Here is a 26,150-nt window from a genome sequence, read left to right as displayed (position 1 = left end):
ATGCTGGGTAACAAATCACCCTAACACTTATGGCTTAAAACAACAACAATCAATTATCATTTCTCACTATTTCTGAAGTTCAAGAATCAATTATACCTAAAAAAATAATAATAATAATTCAGAAGCAACTTAGCTGAATGGTTCTCTCCCATGAGGTTGCAGGCCAGATGTTGTTTGCGGCCGCACTGTCTACTTCCAAAGTGGCCCATTCAAACTGGTTTTGGTTGTTGGCAGGTGATTTTACTTTCTCCTCACATGGGCCTCTCTGAAAGGTTGCTTGAGTATCCTCACAACATGGCAGCTGCTTCTCCCAGAGCGAGCAATCCAAGAAAGCAAGGCAGAAACTGCAATCCTTTTTATGACCTGGGCTTCTACCATATTCTATTGGACACAAAGAACAGCTCCGACTCTGACTTAGTGTGGGAAAAGACTATACAAAGGCATGCATCCCAGGGAACAGCTGACTCCCACAGCATCCCTCCATCCTTCCTTCCCTGTTTGTTTTACTTTTCCTATGTGTAGGCTTCGTTCTCAGGCTGGCTCTCCCCAAGCGGTGACAAAGATGGCCACCAACATCTCCAGGCTTGCATTCCTGGTGACATCAGTGGGAAGAAAGTGTCCTTTTCCCAAAAGTCCTGGCAAAAGTCCCAAGGCTGACTCTGATGGGCCACACATGTATATGCTTATCCCCGAACTAACAGCTGTGGCCTAGAGTTACCATGCTCTGATTGGCCAAACCTAGGTCACAAGCCCAGCCCTAGAACTGAGGGTAGAGCTGGAAGCGCTAGAGACTCACAGAGAGGATGAAGGAGGAGTGGTTCCCAAAGGAAAAATCAGGGTGTCACTACTGAACAACGGTAAATGATTTTTGGGCAAGAGAAACAATAATGTCACCCCATCTCCCTCCCTTGTGCTCCAACTGCACATCTTAGTAGTAGCTCTTGGTTTAGCATTTTTCTCATGGGATTATTTACTTTCTTGGCTCCCTTTCTGTGGTAGGTAGAATTCTAAGATGGTCCCGAGGATCCGTGGTGTATACATACCTTCTCCTAGTTATTCATTACAACACTAATCTAGATGTTCTATAGAAGAATACTGAAAATGTAATTAAGGTATCAAATAAACTGACCTTAAAATGAGATTATCCTTGGTGGGCCTGACCTAATCAGGTGAGCCCGCAAATGGAATGGGGTTCTGACTGGCAAAGGAGATTCAAAGGGTGAGAGAGAGTCAACACGGGGGAGATTCTCTGTTGCTGACTTGGAAGATAGAGGGGGCCACATGGCAAAAATAGAAGCAGCTTCTCGGACCTGAGGCTGGCCCCTGGCTGACAGCCTGCAAAGAAACTGGGATTTCAGTCCTACAAATGCAAGGAACTGAATTCTGCCAATGATCTGAATGACCTTGGAAGTAGATTTTTCCCCAGATCTTCCAGAGAACTTGACCTTGATCAGTTTCGTGATACCCTGAGCAGAAAGCCCAGTCACAGTGCCAGACTTTCAACCTACAGATTTGTGAATAAATGGGTATTGTTTTAAGCTGCAAAGTTTGTGGTCAATTTTAGGCAGCAATAGAATACGAATATACTTTCCATGGACTCTAAAATCCCTGAAGTAGAAAACCTCTTTTGGATTTCCTTAACTTCCCCTCAGGAGGACCTGAAACATAAAGTCACTCTTCTTGCTTCCAGTCCCACTATCTGTGAAAGAGATGGGGAGACCTGCTCCTCATCATTCTATCCACACACTCTAAATCTCAACTCCTCCGCCCTTGGTGGCCTAGCCAGGAAGCTACTCTGCTTGGCTTTCCACAAACAGCCTGTGCCCTGCCAGGCCCGGGAGGGCAGCTTGACTAATCTCTGCTTCCCAGGACTCAGGGACCTTTGACCAATCTATTGATCTGGACTCCTGGGCAAGCAGCTGGGCTAACAGACAGACACCATGAGGGCTCTGCTGTTCCTGGGGTCCCTGCTGGGAAGCCTGGAGTCAGCGCTTTTGGTGAGGGCTTTGGAAACAAGGAGGATTGTGCTGGGATGGCCCTGGGCGTCCCTATCACAGCCTTGGCCTCTGCTCATGTCCTTTTGGTCCAGGTGACTGGAAGGCCTTTTTGGAAAGGCAAGAGTAACCCATAAGGCCCAGGTGGAGGAGAGAGAGAGAGACAGCCAGAGCTGGTGGATATGAGGACATGGCCTTCATTTCTGGGGGAGGGGACCTTAAGGAGTCAATGGGAAGAGGAAGGGTCTAGGTCTTTTGAGGAAATTTCTGCATTTCTGAGATGTGAGAGGAAGCTGAGAACTGGCATGGGATCAGAGGCAAGCTATGACTTCTGGGAAAATTCCCTGCCCTCTTCTCTCCCTTGTAGATTCCACCTTGGAAAGCCCCCAAGGAGCATAAGCACAGAATGGATGAACACACAGTGGGTAAGTACCCTGGCTGCATCTCCTAAGAGACCCTTGGGGGGGAATGAGTATGGTGGGAAGTGTGCATATGGCGATTTGGGGCCCTTGGAGCAAGGGGAGGGATCCTGGATACTCTTCACTTTGTCCCCACTTTGGCTGGCATTCAGACCAGAGTGTCCACTGTGCACCAGGGGTGGTGCCCATGGGCACTGGGGAACCAGAGTGATAGTGAACTGTGTGCTCCTTGAGGGCAGGGCTTGAGCTGTATCTGAGTGCCCAGGCCAGGGCCTGCCAGTCTTCTTTCATTTCCCTAGCCTCTCCTCTTCTTCCCCTTCCCTCAGTACCTCTCACAGTCAGCACCAGTCATACCCAGAGGTCAGGGCCCTTGATGGACAAGGAAGGATCAGAGCAGGGCTCTGGAGCTTTAATGCCTCTGAATCCTGGCTTCATCACTTATGTGCTGGGTGACTCTGGGCAAGTGACTTGACCTCTCTAAGCTTCAATTTCCCCAACCATAAAGGCTGGTAATAGTAAAACCTCTTAGGGTTGTGGACGAGAAATGAGTTGTTAATCCATGTGAAGCACTCAGCCCGCAGACTGTGGCATGGTAAATGATTAAACTGTATTAGCTTTTATTTACCAAGCTCCCTTTTGAATGGGGGATGTCTGCATCTCCCCCCTCCTCAAGCCATGCCACAGCTCCCCATTGCCTTCATTCTTCCGGGCACTCAATATTTGCCTAGAATTGTGAACTACTGTGACCCTTCCATGGGAAGCCTGGTTTACTGAGGCCAGGCCCAGCCCCTCAGCATGGCACTAGGGCGCCCTGCCGGCCTCTGCCTCCTCTCCTCATCCTTCCAAACTGCTTTCCTCTCTCTTGCCCAAGCCAACCTGGGTGCCCTGCCCTTGCCTGACCACCTACTTGAGGTCCTCCTCCTCTCTGTCCATCCCATTGACATCTTAAAGGTCCATCTAAGACTCCTCTCTCTTCCTTTACTCCTGTTCCTGGTTTGGCCCTCAGCAAGTGCCACTGAGCCTTTAACAACAGAATAGCAGCTAATGCTTACTGAGCGCATACTATGGGCCAGACTCTGTGCTAAGTGTTCAATAGACATTGTCTCATATAAGCTTCACAACACTCCTCTGAAGTAGATCGTCAAGTCTTGTCATTCCTGGTTGCCATGTTCTGTAAAGTCACTGAGACCACTGAATTAGCAAATACTGAATGGCTGTTCCTAAAGGAAATATAAGACTAGGTTCCTGTGAGCTCCAGTCACATTTTCATCAATCCTCAACATAAAAGCTTGTTTTATGTGTCCTTCTCCTTCAAGATGCCTTCCTTAATATATTGTTGCTTCATTAATACCAAAGCCGTGGCCAGCAGCACTATAACTCATGCCTGCACAAAGCTTATCTCACACAGAAACACTCTCCGTAGCACCTGTTACGGTCTGCTTGCACTTAGGAACGTCAACATCAACACTATATCTAGGGGCCATTTTCTTTTTCTTTTTCTTTTTTTAAAGATTTTATTTATTTATTTGATAGAGAGAGATAGCAAGAAAGATCACAAGCAGGGGGAGAGGCAGAAGCAGGCTCCCTGTGGAGCAGGGAACCGGACGCAGGGCTCGATCCCAGGACCCTGGGATCACGACCTGAGCCGAAGGCAGATGCTTGACTGAGCCACCCAGGCACCCCTAGGGGCTTTTTTCAACAGTAAAAGGATCTACCAGAAGCATACGATTTCAAAAATGTGGCTCTAAATAGGCCGTGAAAAGGACACTTCTTTACAGGACAAGAGCCAAAACAAGAGGCAGAGCATTACCTTGTTTCACCTCAGCTGGGGATGTGTGTTTCAGGCACCTCACATTTTTTACCTTTCTGTGCATGTCCGTGAATGACCATAAAAGCACCCTGAGAATTGATTTGGGGGTTACAAATAAATTTGCACAAGAAGGCAGATTTGCAAATGCGGCAAATAGAGAGGTTCCACGGTACTGTTTTAAAAAATAATAATAGCAATATTTTCATTGTAAAAACTTTAGAAATTACAGAAATGCAAAAGAAGAAAAAAATTCCTCCAGAATCCACCATCTTCTAAAAAAAAAAAACATTCCTACAAACTTTGGAGCATATCCTTCTAGATTTCTTTTTTATGAATATGTAAATATATTTGTACAAAAATAGGACCACATTTGACATGCTTTTTTTAACTTGGTCTTCATTTAAAATTATGTTTTCTGTACTATTATATCTGCATCACTAAAAGTGATTTTTATTATAAAATATACATAAAATTTACTATCGTTTTTAAGTGTACAAGTCAGTGGTATTAAGCACGTTCTATTGTCCTGCAAAATCACCACCCTCCATTTCCAGACTTTTTTCGTCTTGCAAAACTGAAACTTTTCAACTGTATAGTTGACCCTTGAACAAGGTTAGCAGAGCTGATGCCCTCCCTCCCTTGCTGTAGAAAATCCACATAGAACTTTTGACTCCCCCAAACTTAACTACTAATAGCCTGCTGTAGCCTACTGAGCAGAAGCCTTACCGATAATGTAAACAGTTAAGACATATTTTGTACATTAAATGTATTATAAATTGTATAAAGTAAGCTAGAGAAAAGAAAATGTTATTAAGAAAATCATAAGGAAAACACATTTATAGTACTGTATTTATTGAAAAAAATCCACCTATAAGCAGACCTGTGCGGTTCAAACTTGGGTTTTTCAAGGGTCAACCATACTATTATCATTGCCATTTTACAGAGGAGGAAACCAAGGCTCAGAGTGGTCAAGTGACCTCTACTTTCAACTAGTATTTATTAAGTGCCTGCTTTGTGGCAAGCATTCTTGGGGGTGGCAGACTTGCCCAAGGTCACCCAGTGAGTAGGTGGTGAAATCAAGAGTCCACTCCAGCTGTCTGATTACAGAGCTGAAGCTCTTTTTTTTTTTTTTTTTTTAGAGATTTTATTTATTTATTTGACAGAGAGAGAGACAGAGAGAGAGGGAACACAAGCAGGGGGAGTGGGAGAGGGAGAAGCAGGCTTGCCGCTGAGCAGAGAGCCCGATGCGGGGCTCGATCCCAGGACCCTGGGATCATGACCTGAGCCGAAGGCAGAGGCTTAACGACTGAGCCACCCAGGTGCCCCAGAGCTGAAGCTCTTAAGCAGGAAGCCGTCTTGAAGGCACAGTAATCTTTTCAAGAGTCTCTCTATTTTCCAACCAGACCCTGAGGGGTGGCACCTGGGCAGGGGGCATGGGAACGTCATCAGGGCATGTGTTATCTCTGCAGTTCTCACGGTCACAGGGGAGCCCTGCTACTTCCCCTTCCAGTACAACCGGCAACTGCACCATAAATGCATCCACAGGGGCCGGCCTGGCCCCCGGCCCTGGTAAGACTACCCGGGGGGGTTGGAGCAGGGGCCTGTGGGAGATGGATTCTGCCCATCCTTCTGCCCAAGGAAGCCTGCTTGGAGAGAGGGGGCTCTGATAGGGAAGGGGGCCAGTCCCCTGGGCAGAGCGGGGAAGCTTCATCTCTTTCTACAGGTGTGCCACCACCCCCAACTTTGAGCAGGACCAGCAATGGGCATACTGCCTGGAGCCCAGGAAAGTGAAAGGTGCTACACACAGCCTTTGGGGTGGCCCAGAGCCCTCTTCTTCCCACTAGTTACTCTCCTGGGTATCATCAGCCCCTATACATTTGGTATTCTGGGCCCATCCAGACCCTTCCCTCCCTGCAGAGGGGAAAGTTCTAGCTAGAAGAAGGTAGCCCCATTTTGCAGGTGAGTAAATAAAGCATGGAAACTCGGGAGTGCCAAGGTCACAAGCAGGTTTGGGTAGGGACTTGGCCCCCATGAGCCAGGCTGTCTGACTCAGACTCCTCACTCTTCCTTGCTCTGTGTCCATCTCTCAGACCACTGCAGCAAACACAGCCCCTGCCAGCAGGGAGGGACCTGTGTGAGCATGCCACACGGCCCGCACTGCATCTGTCCAGAACACTTCACTGGGAAGCACTGTCAGAGAGGTAAGCAGGCGGAGAAGCCAGGGGAGGGGGCGCGGGGAAAACAGGGCAGTCCTGGGCCTACGGAAGAGGTCTCCAGATCCCCAGAGACTTGGCAAGATCCCAGCCTCTCCTGAGACCACTGCCCCCACCCCTCTGTCCCCAGAGAAGTGCTTTGAGCCTCAGCTTCTCCAGTTCTTCCACGAGAAAGAAATATGGCATAGGCTTGAGCCGGCAGGTGTGGCCAAGTGCCAGTGCAAGGGTCCTGATGCCCACTGCAAGCTGCTGGCCACCCAGGGTGAGTGGAAGGCTGGGGAACTGGCCTGGGAGGAAGGCCAAAGGCCGGGAGGAGAAGCTGTTAGGAAATCGGGCGGTGTGTCCAAGGAAAGGGGAATTCTCGGGGGGGGGGGGGTGTCTCTGAGCCCAGAGGTGGCTCAGTGCGCTCCATCCGCCAGCCTGCCGCACCAACCCGTGCCTCAACGGGGGCAGCTGCTTAGAGGCGGAGGGCCACCTCCTGTGCCGGTGCCCAGCTGGCTACGCTGGACGCATCTGCGACGTCGGTGAGTCGGGATCTTGGGGGAAGCAGAAGCTTCGCCCCCAGAGAGGAAGGGCTCCCGGGCGGGAGTCGGGAGAATGGGGACAGGGGCTGAGAGGGTGGTGGGAAAACATACCGCTTCCTGTCTGCAAGGAGCCTCCTCTCTCCCCAGACACCGAGGCGCGCTGCTACGCCGGCCGCGGGCTTCATTACCGCGGTAGAGCCGAGACTGCGCTCTCGGGCGCCCGGTGTCAACCGTGGGCCTCAGAGGCCACCTATCAGAAAGTGACTGCAGAGCAAGCGCTTAACTGGGGACTGGGCAACCATGCCTTCTGCCGGTGCACTGGGTGGGGGTGGGGCGGGTAGGGCGTCCCCCTCTGCGCCAGGGCCCTCTGGGGCTCCTCGCGCTTTAACAGCGCCCCCTCCGTGGCTATAGGAACCCGGACAATGACACCCGCCCGTGGTGCTTCGTGTGGAGTGGCGACCGGCTGAGCTGGGAATATTGCCGCCTGGCACAGTGCCAGGCCCCAACCCTGGCGGCTGCTCAGAGCCTGTCTCCAACCTGGGTCCCCTCTGGACACCCGGACCTTCCCTTGCCCTCGCTTTCAGCTTTGCAGATGCCTCAGTCCCCGACCCCAGGTAGCTGGGAAGGGGCGGGAAGTCGGAGGGCGCACGGCGAACTACCTTCCAACCCTTGGTGCGTCTCCCAGCACTCAGCCTGGGCTGCTCCCACAGTGCCCAGTTCGGGCTGCGGACAGCGGCTCCGGAAACGGCTGTCCTCGGCGAGCCGCGTCGTCGGGGGACTGGTGGCCCTGCCCGGGGCGCACCCCTACATCGCCGCGCTGTACTGGCGCCACAGTTTCTGCGCCGGCAGCCTCATCGCCTCCTGCTGGGTGCTGACGGCGGCTCACTGCCTGCAGGACCGGCGAGTCCCCGCCCGCCCGGCGCCCCGCCCGGGACCCTAGCTCCTCTCTCCTACGTGCCCAGCTTCCGCGCGACACCCGAACCCTTGCCCTACCACCCCCCACCCTTCCCCAGCGCCCCCCGGAGGAAGCTGAAACCCAGCAAGGGGCTCAGGAGCAGGAGGCCAGTGGCCGGCTCTGAGCGCGCTCCCCTCCGGCCCCCCTCCGCCCGCAGACCCGCGCCGGAGGAGCTGACGGTGGTGCTCGGCCAGGACCGCCATAACCAGAGCTGTGAGCAGTGCCAGACGCTGGCCGTGCGCGCGTACCACCTGCACGAGGCCTTCTCGCCCATCACCTACCAGCACGACCTGGGTGCGTGGGGGCGCCCCCGCGGCGACCAGGGGGAAGGGGGGGAGGGCTCCGAGTCCAGGCGCCCGGGTCTCACCCTCCTCCCCGCCTGCGTTAGCGCTGCTGCGCCTGCAGGAGAGAGCGGACGGCCAGTGCGCGCTCCCGTCGCGTTTCGTTCAGCCGGTGTGCCTGCGGAGCGGAGCTACCAGCCCAGCCGAGCCAGAGGCCGCGCTCTGCGAGGTGGCCGGCTGGGGCCACCAGTTCGAGGGTAGGCAGAACGGCTGGGGGCGGCAGGGACACCTCTGGCCACCGGGGTAGGCGAGAGAAACCCGCAGTTTTGGTACCACTAGGGACAGGTGGCGTTGACCTCGTGGGTTGGGAGGACTTGCAGGGCCTTTGTCTCTGCAGTCCCCTCCTGCCAGGGCCTGGGCTTCACTGCTGGGGGGGGCAGTGTCCCCAAGTCTCCTAAGGGGTACAGAGAGAATCACACTTTCTCTTGGTTCTTTCTGGGTGCTGCGATGCAAGGGCTAACAAGGATGCCGGCCTTGCGGGGCAGTCGGTTCGCTAATTGGGGTGCATTGTTCTGAGTCGTTGGGTGGGAAGTGGGGGTGGGGTTCCAAAGCAGTCCTGCTCCGACCCGCCCATTCAAATCCCGGCTCTTCTCCGGTCTCAGTTTTCTTGTCTATGAAATGGTGTTAACAGCAACTCTCTTCCTCACGGGCTTGCTGCGATAGAGGCCAATTAGTGTGCTGCAAGCAGAGTCGCGAGGGGTGTGAGGAAAGCGCTCTCGGTTCGCAGGGGCGGGGGAATATTCCAGCTTCCTGCAGGAAGCGCAGGTGCCACTCATCCCTTCCGAGCGCTGCTCCGCCCCCGACGTGCACGGGGCCTCTTTTACCACCGGCATGCTCTGCGCTGGCTTCCTCGAGGGCGGCACCGACGCCTGCCAGGTGAGCCCATGGGCCGGATTGGGCTCAACGCCCTCCTCCACCCGGTCAAGTGCAGACCCCAGATCAAGGGTGCTGACCCACGTGTCCCCGACCCAGGGTGACTCCGGGGGCCCGCTAGTGTGTGAGGACGAGGCCTCAGAGAGCCAGCTCATCCTGCGAGGTATCATCAGCTGGGGTTCGGGTTGTGGCGACCGCTACAAGCCAGGTGTGTACACCGACGTGGCCAGCTACCTGACCTGGATCCAGGAGCACACCAGTTCCTGACCGTCCATGGACTCGTCCTTCCCTCCTGTGCGATTCTGGAGTGGAAGGGTGGCTGGCCCATGATTATGGATGGCAAGGATTGTGTTCCATTCCTCTTAGCACCATCAGCCCAGCACCAGGCATGGAGTAGGCACTCAATAAAGTGCTTTTGAAAATGCTTGAGAGGCACAGCTCTGCAGGGGCCCGGATGGGAAATACCAAGACAGTAAACCGGTGCACTTCTCCACACCCCTCAGGGAACAGGAGCTATTGAAATCTTAAGCAAGATCTAGAGATTCATGTCCAATTGATGTTTACTAAGTGGTACTGTGTACCAAGCCCTGAGCAAGGTGATTCCATATATTATTCCTTGTTTGAAACTAACTTATTAACATTTGAAATTTATAGAACAGAGGTTCTCACCCTCTACTGTACACCAGAATCATCTGGGGAGCTTTCTGAACCTATGCCTGAGATCTGCTTCAGATCAATTAAGTCAGTATCTCTAGGGATGGGGTATGGTATGGGTAGTGTATGTTTTTATAACTCTCCGGGTGATTCCATGTGCAGTGGAGGCTGAGAACCATGGTCAGAAAGGCTTAACATTAAAACACTGGTGTGGACTCAGAGCTGGCAATGTGGAAGACACTCCCCCCCCCCAACTTGCACTAGGGCAGTGGGACTCAAAGTGTGCCTGGACCACCACCAGCAGCATCAGCGGAAAACTTTAGAAACACATACATTCTCTGGCTGCCTCCCATACTACTGAATCAGAAACTCTTTTGAGTTGGGACCCAGCACTCTGTTTAACAGATTTCCAGGAGAGTCTGATGTTCCTAATGTTGAACCAAACTGGGGATCCTGGGGGTTGAATGGTTACCAGGCTGAGAGGTCTGGCTGTCCAGACTTGCTCTCTTTCTTTTTGTTCTTAAACCCACGTGTACACTGTGCTTGGTGAGCCAATTAAGTTAGTTTTTCAAGGGGGGCTTAGACGTAGGCGATTTCCTCTTTTTTTTTTTTTTTTTTTTAAGATTTTATTTATTTATTTGACAGAGAGAGACACAGCAAGAGAGGGAACACAAGCAGGGGGAGTGGGAGAGGGAGAAGCAGTCTTCTCGCTGAGCAGGGAGCCCGGCTGGGGGGCTCGATCGCCCGACTCTGGGATCATGACCTGAGCCGAAGGCGGGCGCTTAACGACTGAGCCACCCAGGCGCTCCGCAGTTTCCTCTTTTAGGCTAACTTTACAACTTCACCACGCCTTCCCCTCACCCCACGTATACATTCTCCAGTGTACGTAGCCTCTCTGTGACATCGCCATGCCTCAGTGTCACAACTCCGCCCGACATGCGTCACAGTGTCCGCGGTTCCAGGCACATGGAACAGCCGGATATCGCGCGAAAGTGCGCCTAGACGCTAGGGGTGCGCTTTGAGTCGGAATGGGAGACTGGAAAAGCTATATCAGTGCGGTGCTGCGGGACCAGCGCATTGACGACGTGGCCATCGTGGGTCACTCGGACAATCGCTGCGTGTGGGCATCGCGCCCCGGAGGCCTTCTGGCTGCCATATCACCGCAAGAGGTGGGTGTGCTCACAGGTCCTGACCGGCGCACCTTCCTGCAGTCAGGCCTGAGCGTGGCAGGCCGCCGCTGCTGCGTCATCCGCGACCACTTGCTGTCTGAGGGCGATGGAGTTCTGGACGCACGCACTAAAGGGCTGGATGGGCGCGCGGTCTGCGTGGGCCACACCCCACGTGTGCTCCTCGTGCTCATGGGCCGGCGCGGCGTGCACGGGGGCATCCTCAACAAGACAGTGCATAAACTGATCAAGGGGCTACGCATGCAGGGCACCTAGCAGGACAGCTAGGCTGCCGTGTGGCTGGGCCAAAATAAACTGATGGGCGTGGCTGGTTCATCCTATGTTTGCGAGCAGGGCAGTTGCAGATGAGAAAACCAGTTTCCCTGAAAGATTCTTGCGGGGGGGGGGGGGCGGGGCGTGGTACCTGATGGGGCTGGGATTCTGAGTCCAGAGGCTTCCCAGCCTCCTGTACCCCCTTATCCATGAGAGCCCTGCAGAGGCCTCTGGCCTGGCTTCCCAGAGTCCTTTCCCAAAAAACTTTGCACACCTCTGTGCAAGACACACTATAAAGGGAGCCCCTCCCACATCCCTCCCCAGGTGCACCCCAGGTAGGCCCTATGGGATCAGGGAGTCAGGCTGGAGGCCGGTGTACTTCTCACCCCCTCCATTTGGCAGGAGGAAGCCTTTGCAAGTGTGGTGAGTGGGTGGTGGAGTAGGGCCAGTAGCTGGAGAGCAGCTCTGGGGCTCCCAGTTTCTTGCATCTCCTCTCACATACCCCAAAGGGAGTGGAAGGAGAGCGCATGTCCAAGACCATCACAATGAGGTCTGGGGCCCTAGGGCCTTCCTCCCCCCTTGCTGTCTAAGGAAGAACTTAGGTATCGCCCACCCCTTGACCCTCACTCTGCAGGCCTCAGCTCCAGGGGCCCTGTGGAAAAGGAGGAATTAAAAATCTTGGACGGTTTTAAGTGAGGCTTGGTTTATTGCCCAAAGGTAAAGGACAAAGGTGGGAGGGAGGGTTGCTGGTCCCTGCCCAATATGTGCTGGGGCCCAGGGTATGGCCTCTCTTGCCCATTTCCACCTTCCCTGCCCCACCTCAGTGTCTCCTGACAAGCCCCCACCTGTCACTGGTTTTCTGGAACACTAATCTTATCCCAGAAAGGGGAAGGGAGTCCAGAGGCAGGGAGAGACTAGAGGAAGTCAGTTGGATGGGGTGGGTGGGGATGGCGCAGAGAGCCCTCTTTATACTTGCCTTGGGGGTGGTCCCAGGCCCTAGGAGGGACTCCCAGGAAGTCTGAATCAGGGGTTGGACTCCTTAAGGCAGGGTTAGGTGGATTGTTGGGGTGAGCTTGCAGGAAATAGTGCTGCTGAACCCTGAGCCATGGTCTACCTCCCTCCCCAGATGGAGAGCACACAGACTTGTAAATGCATAATGAGAATTTAATTCCTTTTTCATCATGCAGTATCGGGAAAGGGGGTTGTGGCCGTGCTGCAGAACAGCCGGTGAGGATGAGGAGAGTGGTATAATGGAGGAAGGAAGGTGACCGGGAGGGGTGAGAACTCAGCCAGTGACTCAGCACCCACATCTCTGCTCAAGCAAACAGCCGCAAGTCATGTCCTCAGACCCACCCTTACTCCCGCTCCGCCGAGTCGGACTTGTGTGTACGGGAGAACCAAGCGCAGGCCTCCCAACAAGACCCCCTTGTGGGCCAAGGACTCAAAATCATAGCCAGGTACCCCGCAGCCTGCACACAGCTCCCCACAGGTGCGTCAGTCCACACATGCAGGATGACACACAGGCTCACCTGAACATGCTCACGCACACACCACACACTGACCCTCAGTCACACAAGCCCAGACCTCTGAGGACCCACACAAGGACAGGCCCGTGCCCACAGTGCACGGACACGCCCCTCTGCCCTTCCACAGTGGGCACCAAGCACAGGCCCTTCCCTGCCCCCGGTGGCACTTGGGGCCGCAGGCTAGAGGCGGGTGGCATTGTGTGGAGCAGGCAGTGCCAGGCGGGGGGACGGGGTGGCGGGGGGCAGCTCCTCCAGGAACACCCTGGTGGGCAGCGGGGGGGAGCGGGGCTCAGGCCTGGCACAGCACAGAGTGGCGCGGGTGATGAGGCGGTCCAGGGGCTGCAGGGAGTGCATCCAGCGGGGCAGGAAGTCCCACGACTGCAGCCACTTGGGCAGGTGTCTGGGGCTGCGATTCTGCAGGACACTGACGAGCACCACGAAGGCCAGCAGGGCCCCAAAGGGTGCGCCCACACCCACCATGGCCCGCCAGCCTGCCATTGAGACGCCGAACACCAGCGAGGGCAGCAGCAGGAAGCACAGGAGGAGGTAGAGAACGGCAAACCAGCGGTACTTGGCGGTGCGCTTGCCCAGCGCCTTGGCCATGCGGATGGGCAGGCGCGTGCAGGGCACCGGGTACCACAGCAGGATGCCCGAGATGTTGAAGAAGAAGTGGCAGAGGGCGATCTGTAGAGGAGAGGGCAGAGGGGCTGAAGTGGGCGTGGGCTCTGGCTCCCCATCATGCCAGCTGGGGTAGATAAGCGAAGCCTGGCCTGGCCTGGGCAGCAGGAAAGTCAGAGCTGATGTGCTCCTAGTAAAATACTGAGACTCACTTCTGGACCAGGTGGTAAATAAATGCTGCCCTAGGGCGCCTGGGTGGCTCAGTCGGTTGAGCGACTGCCTTCGGCTCAGGTCATGATCCTGGAGTCCCGGGATCGAGTCCCGGATCGGGCTTCCTGCTCAGCAGGGAGTCTGCTCCTCCCTCTGACCCTCCTCCCTCTCATGCTCTCTCGCTCTCTCAAATAAATAAATAAAATCTTTAAAAAAAAAAAAAATGCTGCCCTAATGCTACACATTCCCCCCCACTGACCCCTCTCGCAAATTGCCCAGCAGATCCTGCCCAAACCCAGCAGCAAAGAGATGCATACTAGTTTCTGGCTCGGCAGCTCTGGCCTTCTGATTGGTCTGAGCCCTGGCCCCAGCCCCAGGCTTGTCATTACTCCTTTGCTCCTAGAACAGCAACCCCTTTGCCATCTGCCCCCCCTACTTGTCCTTGGTCCCCAAGAATGGGCCAGCCCCTGTCATGCTGCAGCCCTTCCTCAGAGTGCAAATCCCACTAGCTGTTGTTTGTGTGATTATCTGAGTAGTTTGCGCCTGGTAGGTGCTAAGGTCTTGGAGGTGGCACCAGGCCGACTTTGCCCCGTGTGGTTTCCACAGAGCCTGGCATAGTGGGTGGCCCCTAGTAGGCAGTCAAAAACTTTGTTACATGGTATCCCACCCTGGGTCAGGTGCCCTGACTCAGTCCCAGTCCTGTCTTGCCCCTGGCAGCCACCCTCCCAGACGCACCTGGAAGGAGCTGGACAGCTTGTCCTTGGGGCTGGCCAGTGCGGCCAGGATGGCCGTGGTGGTAGTGCCAATGTTGGAGCCCAGTGTGAGGGGGTAGGCCCTCTCGATGCTGATCACACCCAGGCCTGGGGGCAGATGGAGAGGATAGGTTCTCCCCGGGCCCCTCCCTCAGCCCTTTCCCTGCCAGCCTGCCCCACCCCCACCCCGCCTTGCCATGGGCACTCACCAATGAGTGGGGTGATGGCTGAGGTGAACACAGAGCTGCTCTGGACAACGAAGGTCATGCCGGCACCCACCACCATGGCAAAGTAGCCTGTGGCCCAGGTGAAGGGGGCGGGGAAGTCTACAAGGACACCCCGTCCCAGCAGGGTCAGTAGGAGGGCATTGACAGAGTAGCCAGGGCCTCCCCTAGGGAGGAGGGATTGGATGCCTGCTTCCAGGGGGGGCCTTGTCAGTGCAGTCCCCTGCTCAACTGCGGTGGCTTCTACGCGCCCTCCTTGATCTTGGGTTAAAGGCCCTTCTCAGCCTGGTTCATTCACACCATTGCTTCGACTGTTCCCTCTGCCCGGAATATCCTCCTTGCTTCTACATGTTCCTCTTTGGGGCTCAGTGCAGATACCACGGCTGCTGAAAAGCCCTCCCTGACCCTTGGCCCTCTGGCCAACTTTGTTTCTCCCATCCCTAAGCTCCCCTGAATCCACAAAGGCACCTGACTCCAGTATTTGTTATGCAGCCTCCGCCAGGGCCGGGCATCGTCCCCAAAGCCTGAAATGAAGCTTGAGATGAAAATCAGATGGTGTCATTCCCCTGCCCCAACCCTTCAAGGGCCCCCATTACCCTTAATAAAGTCCAGGCTCTGAACATAGCCTGTGGGGGCCCCGTGGTCTGCTCTATCCCTGTTACCTTACCGACCTCTCCCTGCCTCGCTCACTGAGCTCCCACCACACTGCTGGCCACCTTTCTGCCCAGCTGGTCCCTGCCTCTGTGCCTTTGCACCTGCTGTTCCCTCCGCCCCGAACACCCCTCAGCCACATCTGACTACTTCTCATTTCGGCCCCCTCACGGAGACTGCTGACTGCCCATTGAAAGCAGCTTCTTCCATATTCTCTATTTGTCACTTTTGCTTTCTCCTTGGCAGTCACTCCTCTATCTGAATGTATCCCCCTTGACCATTTATTTTTCATTGTACATCCATCTCCTCCTCTGGGCTGGGAGTCCCCTGAAGGTAGGATCCATCTCTGTGGCTCAGCTCTGTATCCTTGGCACTACCCCATGCTTGGGCACACGGGTGTGAGTACTTGTTGAATGAGTCGGTGGCTTCTGAGAATCTGTTTCGAGCCACCTACTTGAATGGAACCACAGCCAGAGGTGGCCGCAGGTCCCCAGCTGCCAGCACCTCGGGAGCCTCAGATCTATCTACACCCAACCCAACTCCTTTGTTCACAGGGAGAAACTGAGGCTCAGAGATGGCAGGGCTTCACTCAGATCACACAGCAAGGCAGCGGTGGGACTTAGTAAGATTTGGAATGTCCCGTCCTGGGGCCCGCACACCCAGTTCTTGGGGGCTCACCAGTGTTGATAACCTTCTGAATGACCTTAGCCACCTGGCCCTTAAGCAGAGAGTTGAGCATCTTGACGAGGAGGATGAGGCAGGTGCATAGGAGCACCAGGGAGCCGGCCAGCAGAATGAGCCCAACGGCCAAGTCAGGCAGCCCTGTGTCCACGAAGATGTGGTTGCCTGGCAGGGGGGAGTGTCAAGCTGCTGAGAGCTGAACCCCTACAGCTGGTTCCCAGCCCCCCACCTTTGCTGCCCTCTCGGGATTGGAGCCTAAGATCCCACCTCAGCCTCCTTCAGCTTCAACAGCAGGGCCTAGCCAAAGCCCAGGAGCTCAGCTGGTTGACAGCTAGCTTTCCTGGGCCTGGTAGCAGCAGTGGTGGGGATTGGGGGGGCAGACCTTCCTCTGCCCAGCTCTGCCCCTGCCATGCCAAACATCTCCCATGATGCAGGCACTCACATTTCTCCACGGTGGCATTTCCAACGGTCCAGCTGTTGTTGGCTTCTGCCCTGGGCATGGGGGTGGGAGCCTAGATTAAGAGGAGAGTGACTTAGGGGTGCCTGCGTGGCTCAGTCGTTAGGCGTCTGCCTTCGGCTCAGTTCATGATCCCAGGGTCCTGGGATCGAGCCCCGCATCGGGCTCCCTGCTCAGCGGGAAGCCTGCTTCTCCCTCTCCCACTCCCCCTGCTTGTGTTCCCTCTCTCGCTGTGTCTCTCTCTGTCGAATAAATAAATAAAATCTTAAAAAAAAAAAAAAAGAGGAGAATGACTTAGAGACAATTTAGGAAAATGTAGCCTGGGGTTGGGGATAAGGGGGGAGTTAGGGAGAGGAGGGAGGTGGGCCTTCTGGCTACATGCCCTTGGACAGTTGGCCTGTCTCTCTGAGCCCGTCTTCTCTGCTGGAGAGATGGGGGTGGAAATGCCTGCCATACAAGAATCTGGCCATGGTCAGCCCTCTGAATATTCTGTGCTCTCACTGGGGCCCACAGGGGCATCCTGATCCTGTGGCTTCTTGTCCTCGTTTTCTTCCACCTCTCCTTGGCATTGGGTGCTTCTGACTATGGCCCTCCTTCCGAAAACTCTCCCTTCCCTATCCTTTATTACCGGTCCCTCTCTTGGTCCCCCCTGCTTCCCCAGCATCTGTGCCCCATCCTCTCGCCTGAGGCTCCATTAGCCCAAGCTCCACTGTCCTCTCGCTCAAATCCTTATGGGAGGGGCGCCTGGGTGGCTCAGTCGTTAAGCGGCTGCCTTCGGCTCAGGTCATGATCCCAGGGTCCTGGGATCGAGCCCCACATCAGGCTCCCTGCTCCGCGGGAAGCCTGCTTCTCCCTCTCCCACTCCCCCTGCTGTGTTCCCTTTCTCGCTGTGTCTCTCTCTGTCAAATAAATAAAATCTTAAAAAAAAAAAAATCCTTACGGGAGAAGTTAGGGTTCGGGGGTGGGGGGGACCATCGGTGGGCAGAAGTCCAGGCCCCACCTTTCTTCCATCCCCCACCTACTCCTTGGCGGGGGAGGCCCCCCAATTCAGAGGGCCCAGGGCCAGGCAGGTAGCCTAAATGAGGGGCTCAGGCTAAGCGTGGGGGTGGTGGAGGGGTGTGTGTTGGGCCTAGAGGGGCAGCAGCCTCTCAGCTCCAGGCCAGTGTCACCATCCAGGGACGTAGCCCCGCATGGCCAAACGGCCCAATTCTACAAGAGAAACCCCATACTTTACAATTATGTGAGGGCCAGGTTGGTCTGGACCACTACTTTGCAGCCTCATTGGTCTGAGGAATTATTTTTTTCTTAAATGCCACTGGGGAGCCTTATCTTTCCTTCAGGATCCCAGCCTTGAAAGGAAAAAGTGGGCTGACCTTGGATGAGGAGAAACCATCTCCCAAAGGAAGAACTGAGCCCCAGAAAGGGACACTTACTCCCAGGGCTCCAGGCAAAACGCCAGAGCAACAACTTTTCCTTATTCACCCTCTGCCGCCTCTGGGAGCTGATATGGGCTCTGGTCCCAGGAAGTTCTGCATCCCACAGCCCCAGACCTCCCCTGTGCTGAGGGTCGTGTCTCAGGCGGGGGAACGGAACTTCAATGGCATGGCTCCTTTAGGGTTTATTCCAAACCATGTCATTTATAAAATATATGATAGAGGTAAGAACTATTTCTGGAGCCTGGCTTCAAATCTGGTTTCTCTTAGGGGCCTGAGCTGCTATGAGTGTGAGTGGGGCAGTGTGCTCTTCTGTGTTCTAGCTGGCCCAACCAGGGCCCTGGGGCACCCTCAAACCTAGGGAACAGCTTCAAGCTGAGAAACCAGGAGAGAATAGTCTCTGGTGGGCTCTGCCGGAAAAGCAGTCTGGAAAATCGGTGGTAAGTGCCACAAGGGTGGGAGGGAGCCAGGTGTAAGGGGGAGAGCTGTGTGTTTGCCATTCAGCAGATCTGAGCAAGTCCCATTTTTTACACCAACGACCTGGGGCAAGTCATGCCACCTCTCTGAGCCTGTTTAAAGCAGGATGACATAAGAACTGTTATAAAGGGGCACCTGGGTGGCTCGTCAGCTAAGCGTCTGCTTCGGCTCTGGTCATGATCCCAGGGCCCTGGGAAAGAATCCCGCATCAGGCTCCCTGCTCAGTGGGGAGCCTGCTTCTCCCTCTCCTTCTGCCTGCCACTCCCCCCTGCTTATTCTCTCTCTGTCAAATGAATAAATAAATAAATCTTAAAAAAAAAAAAAAAGAGCTGTTGTAGCGGTTACAGGAGAAAATGTGTGTGAAGTGCTCTCCACAGGCTTATCTCATGATAAGTCTTCAGTAAGACATCGTGCCTCCTAATCAGGATTAGATCCCCTCCGTCCCTGGGCCCATGTAGGATCACACAGAGGGAAGGATGTGTGCTTATGTGTTTGTGTGAGATTGACGTCCTAGGCCAGGATCAATGGCTCCTGCAGGTGTGTCTCAGGGTCCTGGCCTTGTTGGGGAAGACCATGGTGGACCAGCCTGGAGCCCTGGGAGGCAGATGATCCCTGAGATGAATGCGTGCCTGACCAGCTTGTGCCCCACTGACCTGGCTGGGCCCAGGGTCTCTTAGGGGAGGAACTTCACGGGGCCCCAGGGGTGGGGGGGTGTCCCACTCAGGGCTGGCTGTGTTAGGGCAGGGCAAGGCTGAGGGCTAAGGCCCCTAGGGTTTTGACACTTGACCTTCCTGCCAGGATTGTGTGGCTCTGGCTGAGCTCATAGGGGTGGGGGTGGGGGATGCAGAGACTGGAAAGTGTGAGAGAGGAGTAGGGGTGGGGATGCCGGAGAGTGGGTAGGTTGCACAGTCAGGCTGGGGGTGGGTACTGAGTGAGGGGAGGGAGCAGGCCCAGGGCTTCCTTGTCAGGAAGGTGGGAGCTCTAGCCTTGACAAATAACTGGGCAGCCTAGGGTCTGGAACATACCCCTAGATGTGCCCATCCTTCCTGGGCCTGGGGGTGGTGAAATCTGTGGGAAGAACAGAATAAATGAGCCCCAGGAGCCCTAAGCTGAAACCCCAGCTGAGCCACTCCCAGCTGTGTGACACTGGACCAAACACTTAACCTCTCTGGGCCCCAATTTCCTTCCCTGCAGCATGAGGTCTATCTATAACGCCCCCACCTCTTCCCAGGGGCTAGTTTTGAGGAATCTTGGAAGAGAGTTAGGATTTAAGTGCCAGTAGGAACTGAAGGACATGATTAAGCTCACAGAAGACTGTCAGGCTCCAAGAATCCTTTCCCTGGGGAGAAACACACAGGATGTGGGCCTGTGCTGTAGTTCAGCCTGCAGGGGAAGGGGGGCTCTAAGGGCTTTGTTTTTCTGGAAGCAGAAATCACCGTACCCGCAGCGCCATCTGGTGGCAAAGAGGAGAACTCCTTCTTAGAGCAGCACCTACTGCCCCTGGAGCAGTCTCTGAGTGGCTGTGGTCGCCTGGTGGTATTCAGGCCCGATGGGCAGAGTGGGAAATGGACACATATGGTGGGACACCAGACTGGCTTCTGGAAGAGGCAGCGAGATGGAGGTTCAGAAGCATGGGCTCCAGATTCCACCAAGATTTTCATTTTACCTCAATGGTATGGACTTGGGCAAGCCTCTCTGAGCCTGTAAAATGGGCCAGTGATAAATCCTATTTCCCTGGTTGCAAGTCCTCAAAGGATGCTTGTTTAAGCCAGGCGAGTATGGTTGACAATCCATAGTGTGAGTACATAAGAAGGTAATTCGCAGGACAGGGGTACGCCTGGAGGGTCAAGAGGTGTTGGAACATTAAAATTGCCTCTGGGTTTTCTTCCTCCATCTGGAAACCATCAGATTCCCAATACGGTCTTTGGTGACTGGGTTCCTTGGAGACTGGTTTGGGCGAGGTTGGGTGTCCAGTTGGGTGAAAGCCGGAGGCCACAAGGACAGGTTGGAGGGGAGACTCGGTGGCCACAGGGAAAGTTCGAGTCTGGTGCAGGAGCCACAAGTACACATGGCCGGAGCAGGTACTCGGCTGCGGAGCCGTGTTCCACATGACCCGAACTCGAGAGGGGGAGAACAGGGAGCTTGGATGCCACCCCTCAGCTACTCTCAAGCCCGGGAAATCCCATCTGGATACTGCTCCGGAGGACCCGCTCTTCCGGGAGGACTGGGCTGCGAGGCCAGTGCTCAAGCTAGCAGCGTCGGGCGCAGTGGGGACGGCCCCCCGCCGAGTGAACTCAGGTGGCTGACTTCACACGAGTGGGAGACGGGATGCTCGTGTCCACCTCGCCAGCGCTTCGGGAGGATTCCGTCAGGGGCAGGCTACGTCCGGCTCAATGTTGCCAGGGGCGGCCTGCTGGGCGTGGCTGCAGGGGGGCAGCAGCTCTGTCAGCCCGAGGGAGGGACTCCACAGCCCAGGAGCTCCCTCCCGTGGCTTGTTTTCTGTAAAGATCAAGCGGTGTGATTTCTGTGTCATCCAGATTCTGCTATGAAGTGAAGAGGATTTGGGCAATTCACAGAGCTCAGAGAGTGCCCAGGGGCCTGGTGACAAGGCAGCACTATGTTTGAGGGGTCACAAAGCCAGCCTAAGGCTGCCCGCATGAGCTTTTTGATGTCAGACTACCTAGAACACTCAGAAGTGCTGAACCAGAGCTGCTCAGATGCTCAGGTGCTCAGATGCTCATGTGCTCAGATGCCCAGATGCTCAGATGCTCAGATGCTCAGGTGCTCAGATGCTCAGATGCGAAGGAGCCACACAGAGGTTGGGCTGAAAGGATGCTCTCTGTTCACGCTAGGATCAAGGGCCGGTGACATCAAGTAGCAAGTAGGAAGGATGAGGGGGCCAGGCCGTGCCGAGCCTTGGACTTCAGGTTTCCTTCTCTCTGTTCTGAATGGAGTTGCTTCTTGGATGTGGTAATTAAGGAGAAGCAAATACCGTGGATTATGGTTTTGATGAAGCACCTCCCTTTCCGTGGCTGAGTGAGAAAGTATGCCGATTGCCTGCTTTCTTGTGAGCCTGGTGTCATGGCAGGTCCACAGGTGTGCTACTGAGCCAAACACATCTCCATTCCTGGCAGAAGGACTCATGGACACATGCCTGTGGCAGTCTCCCAGAGAAGGAGCGCCGACGAGAGTACAGCGGCTGCCGTGTCTCCAATGAGATCTCCACATGGCTCACTTGTCTTGTTCCTGCTTGTTCAGCTTCCCCAGGCGCCCTCATAACCTCCTCACCACCTGCTCCCCATGTTACCTGGGCCTCAAAACATGGCACAGCTGAATCATGACTCCCCCTGGCACCCTAGCGGGGAGAAGAGAGCCCTAGACTGCTAGACCTGTCCTCAGGGCCCTGAAATGGCAGGACAAGCTCCGGCAGGCCTCTCGGAGCCTGTCCTCTACCTGTGAAGCCAGAAGGTAGAGCCAGATCAGTGGTTCTCAAACTTGAGCACGGAGCAGACCTAGAGGACTTGTTGAAACATAGGCTGCTGCGTCCCACCCCCCAAGTTCTTTCTGATATGTTTTCCCAATGACATGCCGACTCGACTTGATTGATAATAGCTGCCTCAAGCCGCTGGGAGACTGCAAAGGATTGGCACAGAATTACTTGTGGCCAGGCCTGAGACTCACCCCTGTGGGGTCTGGGTGGCACCAGATCCGGATGAGACTGTGGTTTCTCAGGGACTCATCACCGGTGGCAATGCTGGTAATCACAGACTTGTCCAGCTGTGTGCAAGATGTGGGGTCGGGGTGAGAGGGGGTCCTTACTATCCCCCCGGCCCCCACCGCATGCCAGCCTTGCCCCCACCTGGATGATGAGCTTGGTGAAGGGCTCTGTGATGATCTTGAGCAGGTCAGGGGCGTCGCGGCCACCACAGATGTTGAAAGAGGCGACCACCAGTCGAGTGACATGGTGCAGGTACCCGGTGGCGACCTCCAGGGGCAGCAGGACCAGAACCGACAGCCAGTTAAAGCAGTCATGCACCGTGGCCCCTGCGAAGGCCCTGGGCAGGGAGGCCATATTGCAGGGCAGGCCGGGGCCAGGATGCGCTTATGCTGGGGGCTCCTGGCACCTGGGACCACCCTCCCCCGACACACACGGGCCCCGCACCACTCTACCCCCTCACCGCCGGAAGTCCGTCCTGTCCCCCGCCTGCATCAGCGCCACGATGGTGTTGGTGACAGAGGTGCCGATGTTGGAGCCCATGATGATGGGGATGGCAGAGCTCACCTCCAGCACTAGCAGAAGAGGGGACCTCTGAACTGGGTGAGGGCCACCCAACTCCTGCCCCTGCACCATCTCCCTCCAGGCCTGCTGCCCACGTCCCAGCCCCCAGGCCTGCCACGACGCTGCCCAGCCTTGGTGTCACAAGTACACGCGGGCACATGTGATGTGTGTGCGTGCACAGTGAACAGATGCACTGCGTGTGCACATATGTATCTGAGGGCCCATGTCCTGCATGCAAATGCAGATCTGTGCTCGTGTGTGCACGTGTACACGGTTGTGATGGTTAGCTTCATGAGTCGCTTAGCTAGGCTCTGGCACTCAGTCATTCGATCCGACAGTAGATGCTGCTGTGAAGGTATTCCGCAGGTGTGATTCACCTCTACAACCAGCTGACTTTAAGTAAAGGGGATTAGCCTGGATAATCTGAGTGGGCCTCATCCAGTGAGATTAAAGGCCTTAAGAGCAAAACTGAGGCTATCCAGCACTGGCTTCCACCCAAGAGTTCCAGCCTGCCCTTCCTAACAACCTGCCCTACAGAGTTTGGATTTGCTTAGCCAGCCTCACAATCATGTAAACCAATTCCTTGCAATAAATCCTACGTACATCTCCAGCAGAGTCTGATTCCCTGGCCAATGGAATAAGTGACTATGTGGTGATATGGAGCTGAGCCTTCCTGGGGCAGGACTCCCCATCTGCCACCTTTCCCGATCTTGAGGCACCCCTCCTGGCTGAGACTACTCCTGGCCACGCCTTAGAAGACAGAGTGGGAGATGCTGGAGTCCTGCTCTTGCCCTTGCCCTTAGCTCCCTGGCCCCACTTCTCCCCCTGGCCGCCAGCCCGGACACACCCCCTCAGCCCCCTTCAGCCCTGGCAGGCCCCCGCGCTCTTTCCCTAGCCCCGGTGGGCCAACTTACAGCCGGAGGAGACCATGCTGACAACGATGGACGTGGAGGTGCTGGAGCTCTGCACCAGCACAGTCACCAGGATCCCCACCACCAGCCCCGCGACTGGGTTGGACAGGATGGCATTGTCCTTGAAGATGTCACCAGCCACCTTCCCTGAGGAGCATGAGCCAGCATTGCCTGATGCCCTTCAGGAACCCTGTCCCGGTCCCCTCCTCTGGCCCTACCTCCAGCCAGCTGGAAGGCGGAGCTGAGTACGTCCAGGGAGCAGACGAAGAGGTAGAGAAAGGCGAGCATCAGGGGCACCTTGAGGAGGGTCATGCCAGCCCAGCGCAGCTTCTGGGCCAGCCCAGGCTCTGGAGATGGTCCAGTCGTGAGCACAGGGGCCAGGGGCCAGGGGCCAGGGCACTGGGTGCTGCTGCCCCTGCTGTCCACCCTCTGCCCAGGCCCACCTGGCTTCTGCTCCTCCTCCAGGGCCAGCTTGGCAGGCAGGGGGTCATGGCGCTCCAGAACCTCCCCATAGGGGCAGCCGTGCTCAGTAAGGGCCACAGCGCTGAGGCTGGGGAAGGCGTAGGCGGGGGTCCCTGGGATCCTGTGCAGGACTGGGGAGGGATGCTGGTCAGGAGTTCCCAGAAGCCCTGGGATAGGCAGGTTTGGGGGGGCGGGCTGGCAGAGGGGTGGAGACCTCACCGGGGACGTGAGCAACTGTGGGCACACAGGGTCCAGGAATGGGAGCCGTACTCACCCTGAGGGCTGGGCACGTAGGCAAAGGCTGTCCCACGCATCATGTGTCCCCCTCGGACTGGGAGTGGGGACACAGTCGGGCCCCCCAGCCTCTCTCCATAGGACATCATCTTGGGCACACACTGTGGGGCGGCAGCAACGCTGACTGACAGCTACCGTGTCCTGGAGACTCACACATAACCTATTCACCCACCCACCGTCCATATCCACACCCACGTAGTCACACGCACAAATACCCACGGTGTGTGATTCCCAACACACACCCAGGGAAGCGCACCCTCTACCCCCACATGTGCCAGAGAGGCACACTCAGGTACTCGGCCCAGATTCATGTATTCATTCATTCAGTGAGTGTTTCTTGAGAATCTACTCCATCCTAGGCACTGAGCTAGATGCTGAGGTACAGCGATAACTAAGTCCAAGGACAATTCCTGCCCCCAGAAAGCTCCAAGTCTCTCAGGGAGACAGAGGTCAATGAAATAATCCCTCAAATAGAAAGTGGCAATGGGGCAAAGTGTTCTAATGACAGATAGAAGTGCCACCTGAGTTCCCCATGGCAAGGAGTGGAGGGGAGAGACGATCAAGCTGAGCTGAACATGAGTAGGAGTTGCCCAATGGATGGCGAGGGAGAAGGGCATGCGTGCAGGGGACCCGGGAGGGGAAGGAGCTGGGAGTGCCCTGCAGCTGTAGGGGACCAGGGAACGGGTGTTAGCAGAGCTTGCAGATGTGGGCCAAGGCTGCGCATGCGGGAGTTCTGACCATCCTGAGAGCCGTGAGGAGCCCTGGACACCTGGCTCATGCGACCAGCTGGACGTGCACTCAGGGAAGGGTCCACTGGCCTGGATCCCAAGTTCCTGGATTCCCCTCACAAATGAACTTCTTTCCCCATTTTCCTCCCTCCCTCCCAGCAACAAACGAACACTGATGGCCTTTCTCCCAAGAATGAGTTTCAGACCAGGACTGGTTTAGGTAAGGAAGTTTCCCCATTCTATCTCCAATCTGGGAAGCCCTTGGATTGCTTTAGGGCCCCCTGAACTGCCCCGGGAGTTCTTGGTTGTTGGGGTGGGAGTACCCCAGCCTATATCAGCAACCCATACCCCCAGACTCCTATATTGTCCCAAAGGCCCTTGGCTGTTTGGTGGGGTTGTGGGGAGCTCCTGAGCTGAATTCCAAGCCCTGGAAGAGCATGAGTCCTCTTTACTTTGGGGGGGTAAGCCAGGCTGGACTGGGACCGAGATGTTATGGGTGCAGGAAAAGGAAGCAGTTAGGGCAGAGGAGAGGGAGCGAGGGTGATAGGTTATTGCCTACTAAGACTTGGGGATGGGTTTGGGAGGGGGGAGCCCTGAGCTTACCTTGGGGTTCTGTGTTTCAACTCCTGCTCAGCTGCTTAAGGAAGCCCCAGGGGCCTGAGAAAGAGCTGGGACCCTCCTCTTTATACCCTTGGGTCAAGGGCAAAGTCCCCAAACCCTAGCTGCCCTCCCTCTGTTCCCCGATTAACTTCCCCCCTGAGATTCCTCCCAGTTAATTACTAATCGTCAGCTTTGCTGGGGGAGTCTGTGGTCAGGCTTTCCCTTTCCCCACACAGAAACTCAGCCTGAAGGAGACCCAAACCCAGCTATGGCACATCTTCTGCCCCCAGGCAGAGACCCTGATGCCACTTAGGCACCTTATTCCCAGGGTCCCAGGGGCTCCAGCCCCTTTCCCTCCTTCTTGCCTGACAGGACTCCCCATGGAGTAGCCTTGCCATGCATCTGAATGTCTGTGGGTCTGTCTGTGGGTCTTGGGGGCATTTGGAGGAGAGGGAGCATGTGATGGAAGAAGTAACAGGAGAGAGACCTGGAAAGGCTGCATAGTGTTGAGTCAGGGAAGGTCTCCAGTGTGCGACCACAAATCCAGGATGCGTCTGAGAGAATGTGGAGCCCTGCTCATATCAGGAAGGGCCTGTTCTGCATTTTAGAATGGCCTCTTTAAGGG

At 55.6% G+C, this 26,150-nt stretch overlaps 3 protein-coding genes across 3 annotated transcripts; 2 read left to right on the top strand and 1 right to left on the bottom strand.

Moving 5' to 3' along the window:
* Window positions 1–1,827: 1,827 nt before the first annotated feature.
* F12 (coagulation factor XII) lies at window positions 1,828–9,663 on the top strand. The gene is made up of 14 exons (XM_032403827.1): window positions 1,828–1,997; window positions 2,362–2,419; window positions 5,693–5,792; window positions 5,947–6,017; window positions 6,314–6,424; window positions 6,567–6,698; window positions 6,856–6,960; window positions 7,108–7,273; window positions 7,372–7,574; window positions 7,653–7,860; window positions 8,073–8,209; window positions 8,304–8,453; window positions 8,984–9,132; window positions 9,229–9,663. The coding sequence occupies exons 1-14, from the start codon at window positions 1,941–1,943 to the stop codon at window positions 9,394–9,396; spliced, it is 1,815 nt and encodes a 604-aa protein (XP_032259718.1). The 5' UTR covers window positions 1,828–1,940; the 3' UTR covers window positions 9,397–9,663.
* A 927-nt stretch (window positions 9,664–10,590) lies between these two features.
* Window positions 10,591–11,302, top strand: PFN3 (profilin 3). The gene has a single exon (XM_032403485.1). It carries the CDS (start codon window positions 10,812–10,814, stop codon window positions 11,223–11,225), a length of 414 nt encoding a protein of 137 aa, XP_032259376.1. The 5' UTR covers window positions 10,591–10,811; the 3' UTR covers window positions 11,226–11,302.
* Window positions 11,303–12,928: 1,626 nt separating this feature from the next.
* On the bottom strand, window positions 12,929–24,286 carry SLC34A1 (solute carrier family 34 member 1). Its single transcript, XM_032403484.1, has 12 exons — window positions 24,178–24,286; window positions 23,885–24,034; window positions 23,660–23,788; window positions 23,445–23,588; window positions 22,430–22,541; window positions 22,111–22,306; window positions 21,933–22,028; window positions 16,327–16,396; window positions 15,882–16,049; window positions 14,538–14,654; window positions 14,312–14,436; window positions 12,929–13,432 (listed from the first exon to the last, which is right to left on the bottom strand). Exons 1-12 carry the CDS (start codon window positions 24,284–24,286, stop codon window positions 12,929–12,931), a joined length of 1,920 nt encoding a protein of 639 aa, XP_032259375.1.
* Window positions 24,287–26,150: the final 1,864 nt, after the last annotated feature.

This window comes from Phoca vitulina, unplaced genomic scaffold (genome assembly GCF_004348235.1).
Source record: "Phoca vitulina isolate PV1807 unplaced genomic scaffold, GSC_HSeal_1.0 scaffold6, whole genome shotgun sequence".
NCBI classification, from domain to species: Eukaryota; Metazoa; Chordata; class Mammalia; order Carnivora; family Phocidae; genus Phoca; species Phoca vitulina.
Note: the sequence above shows the minus strand (reverse complement) of the source record. Positions and strands in the feature narration are given on the sequence as shown.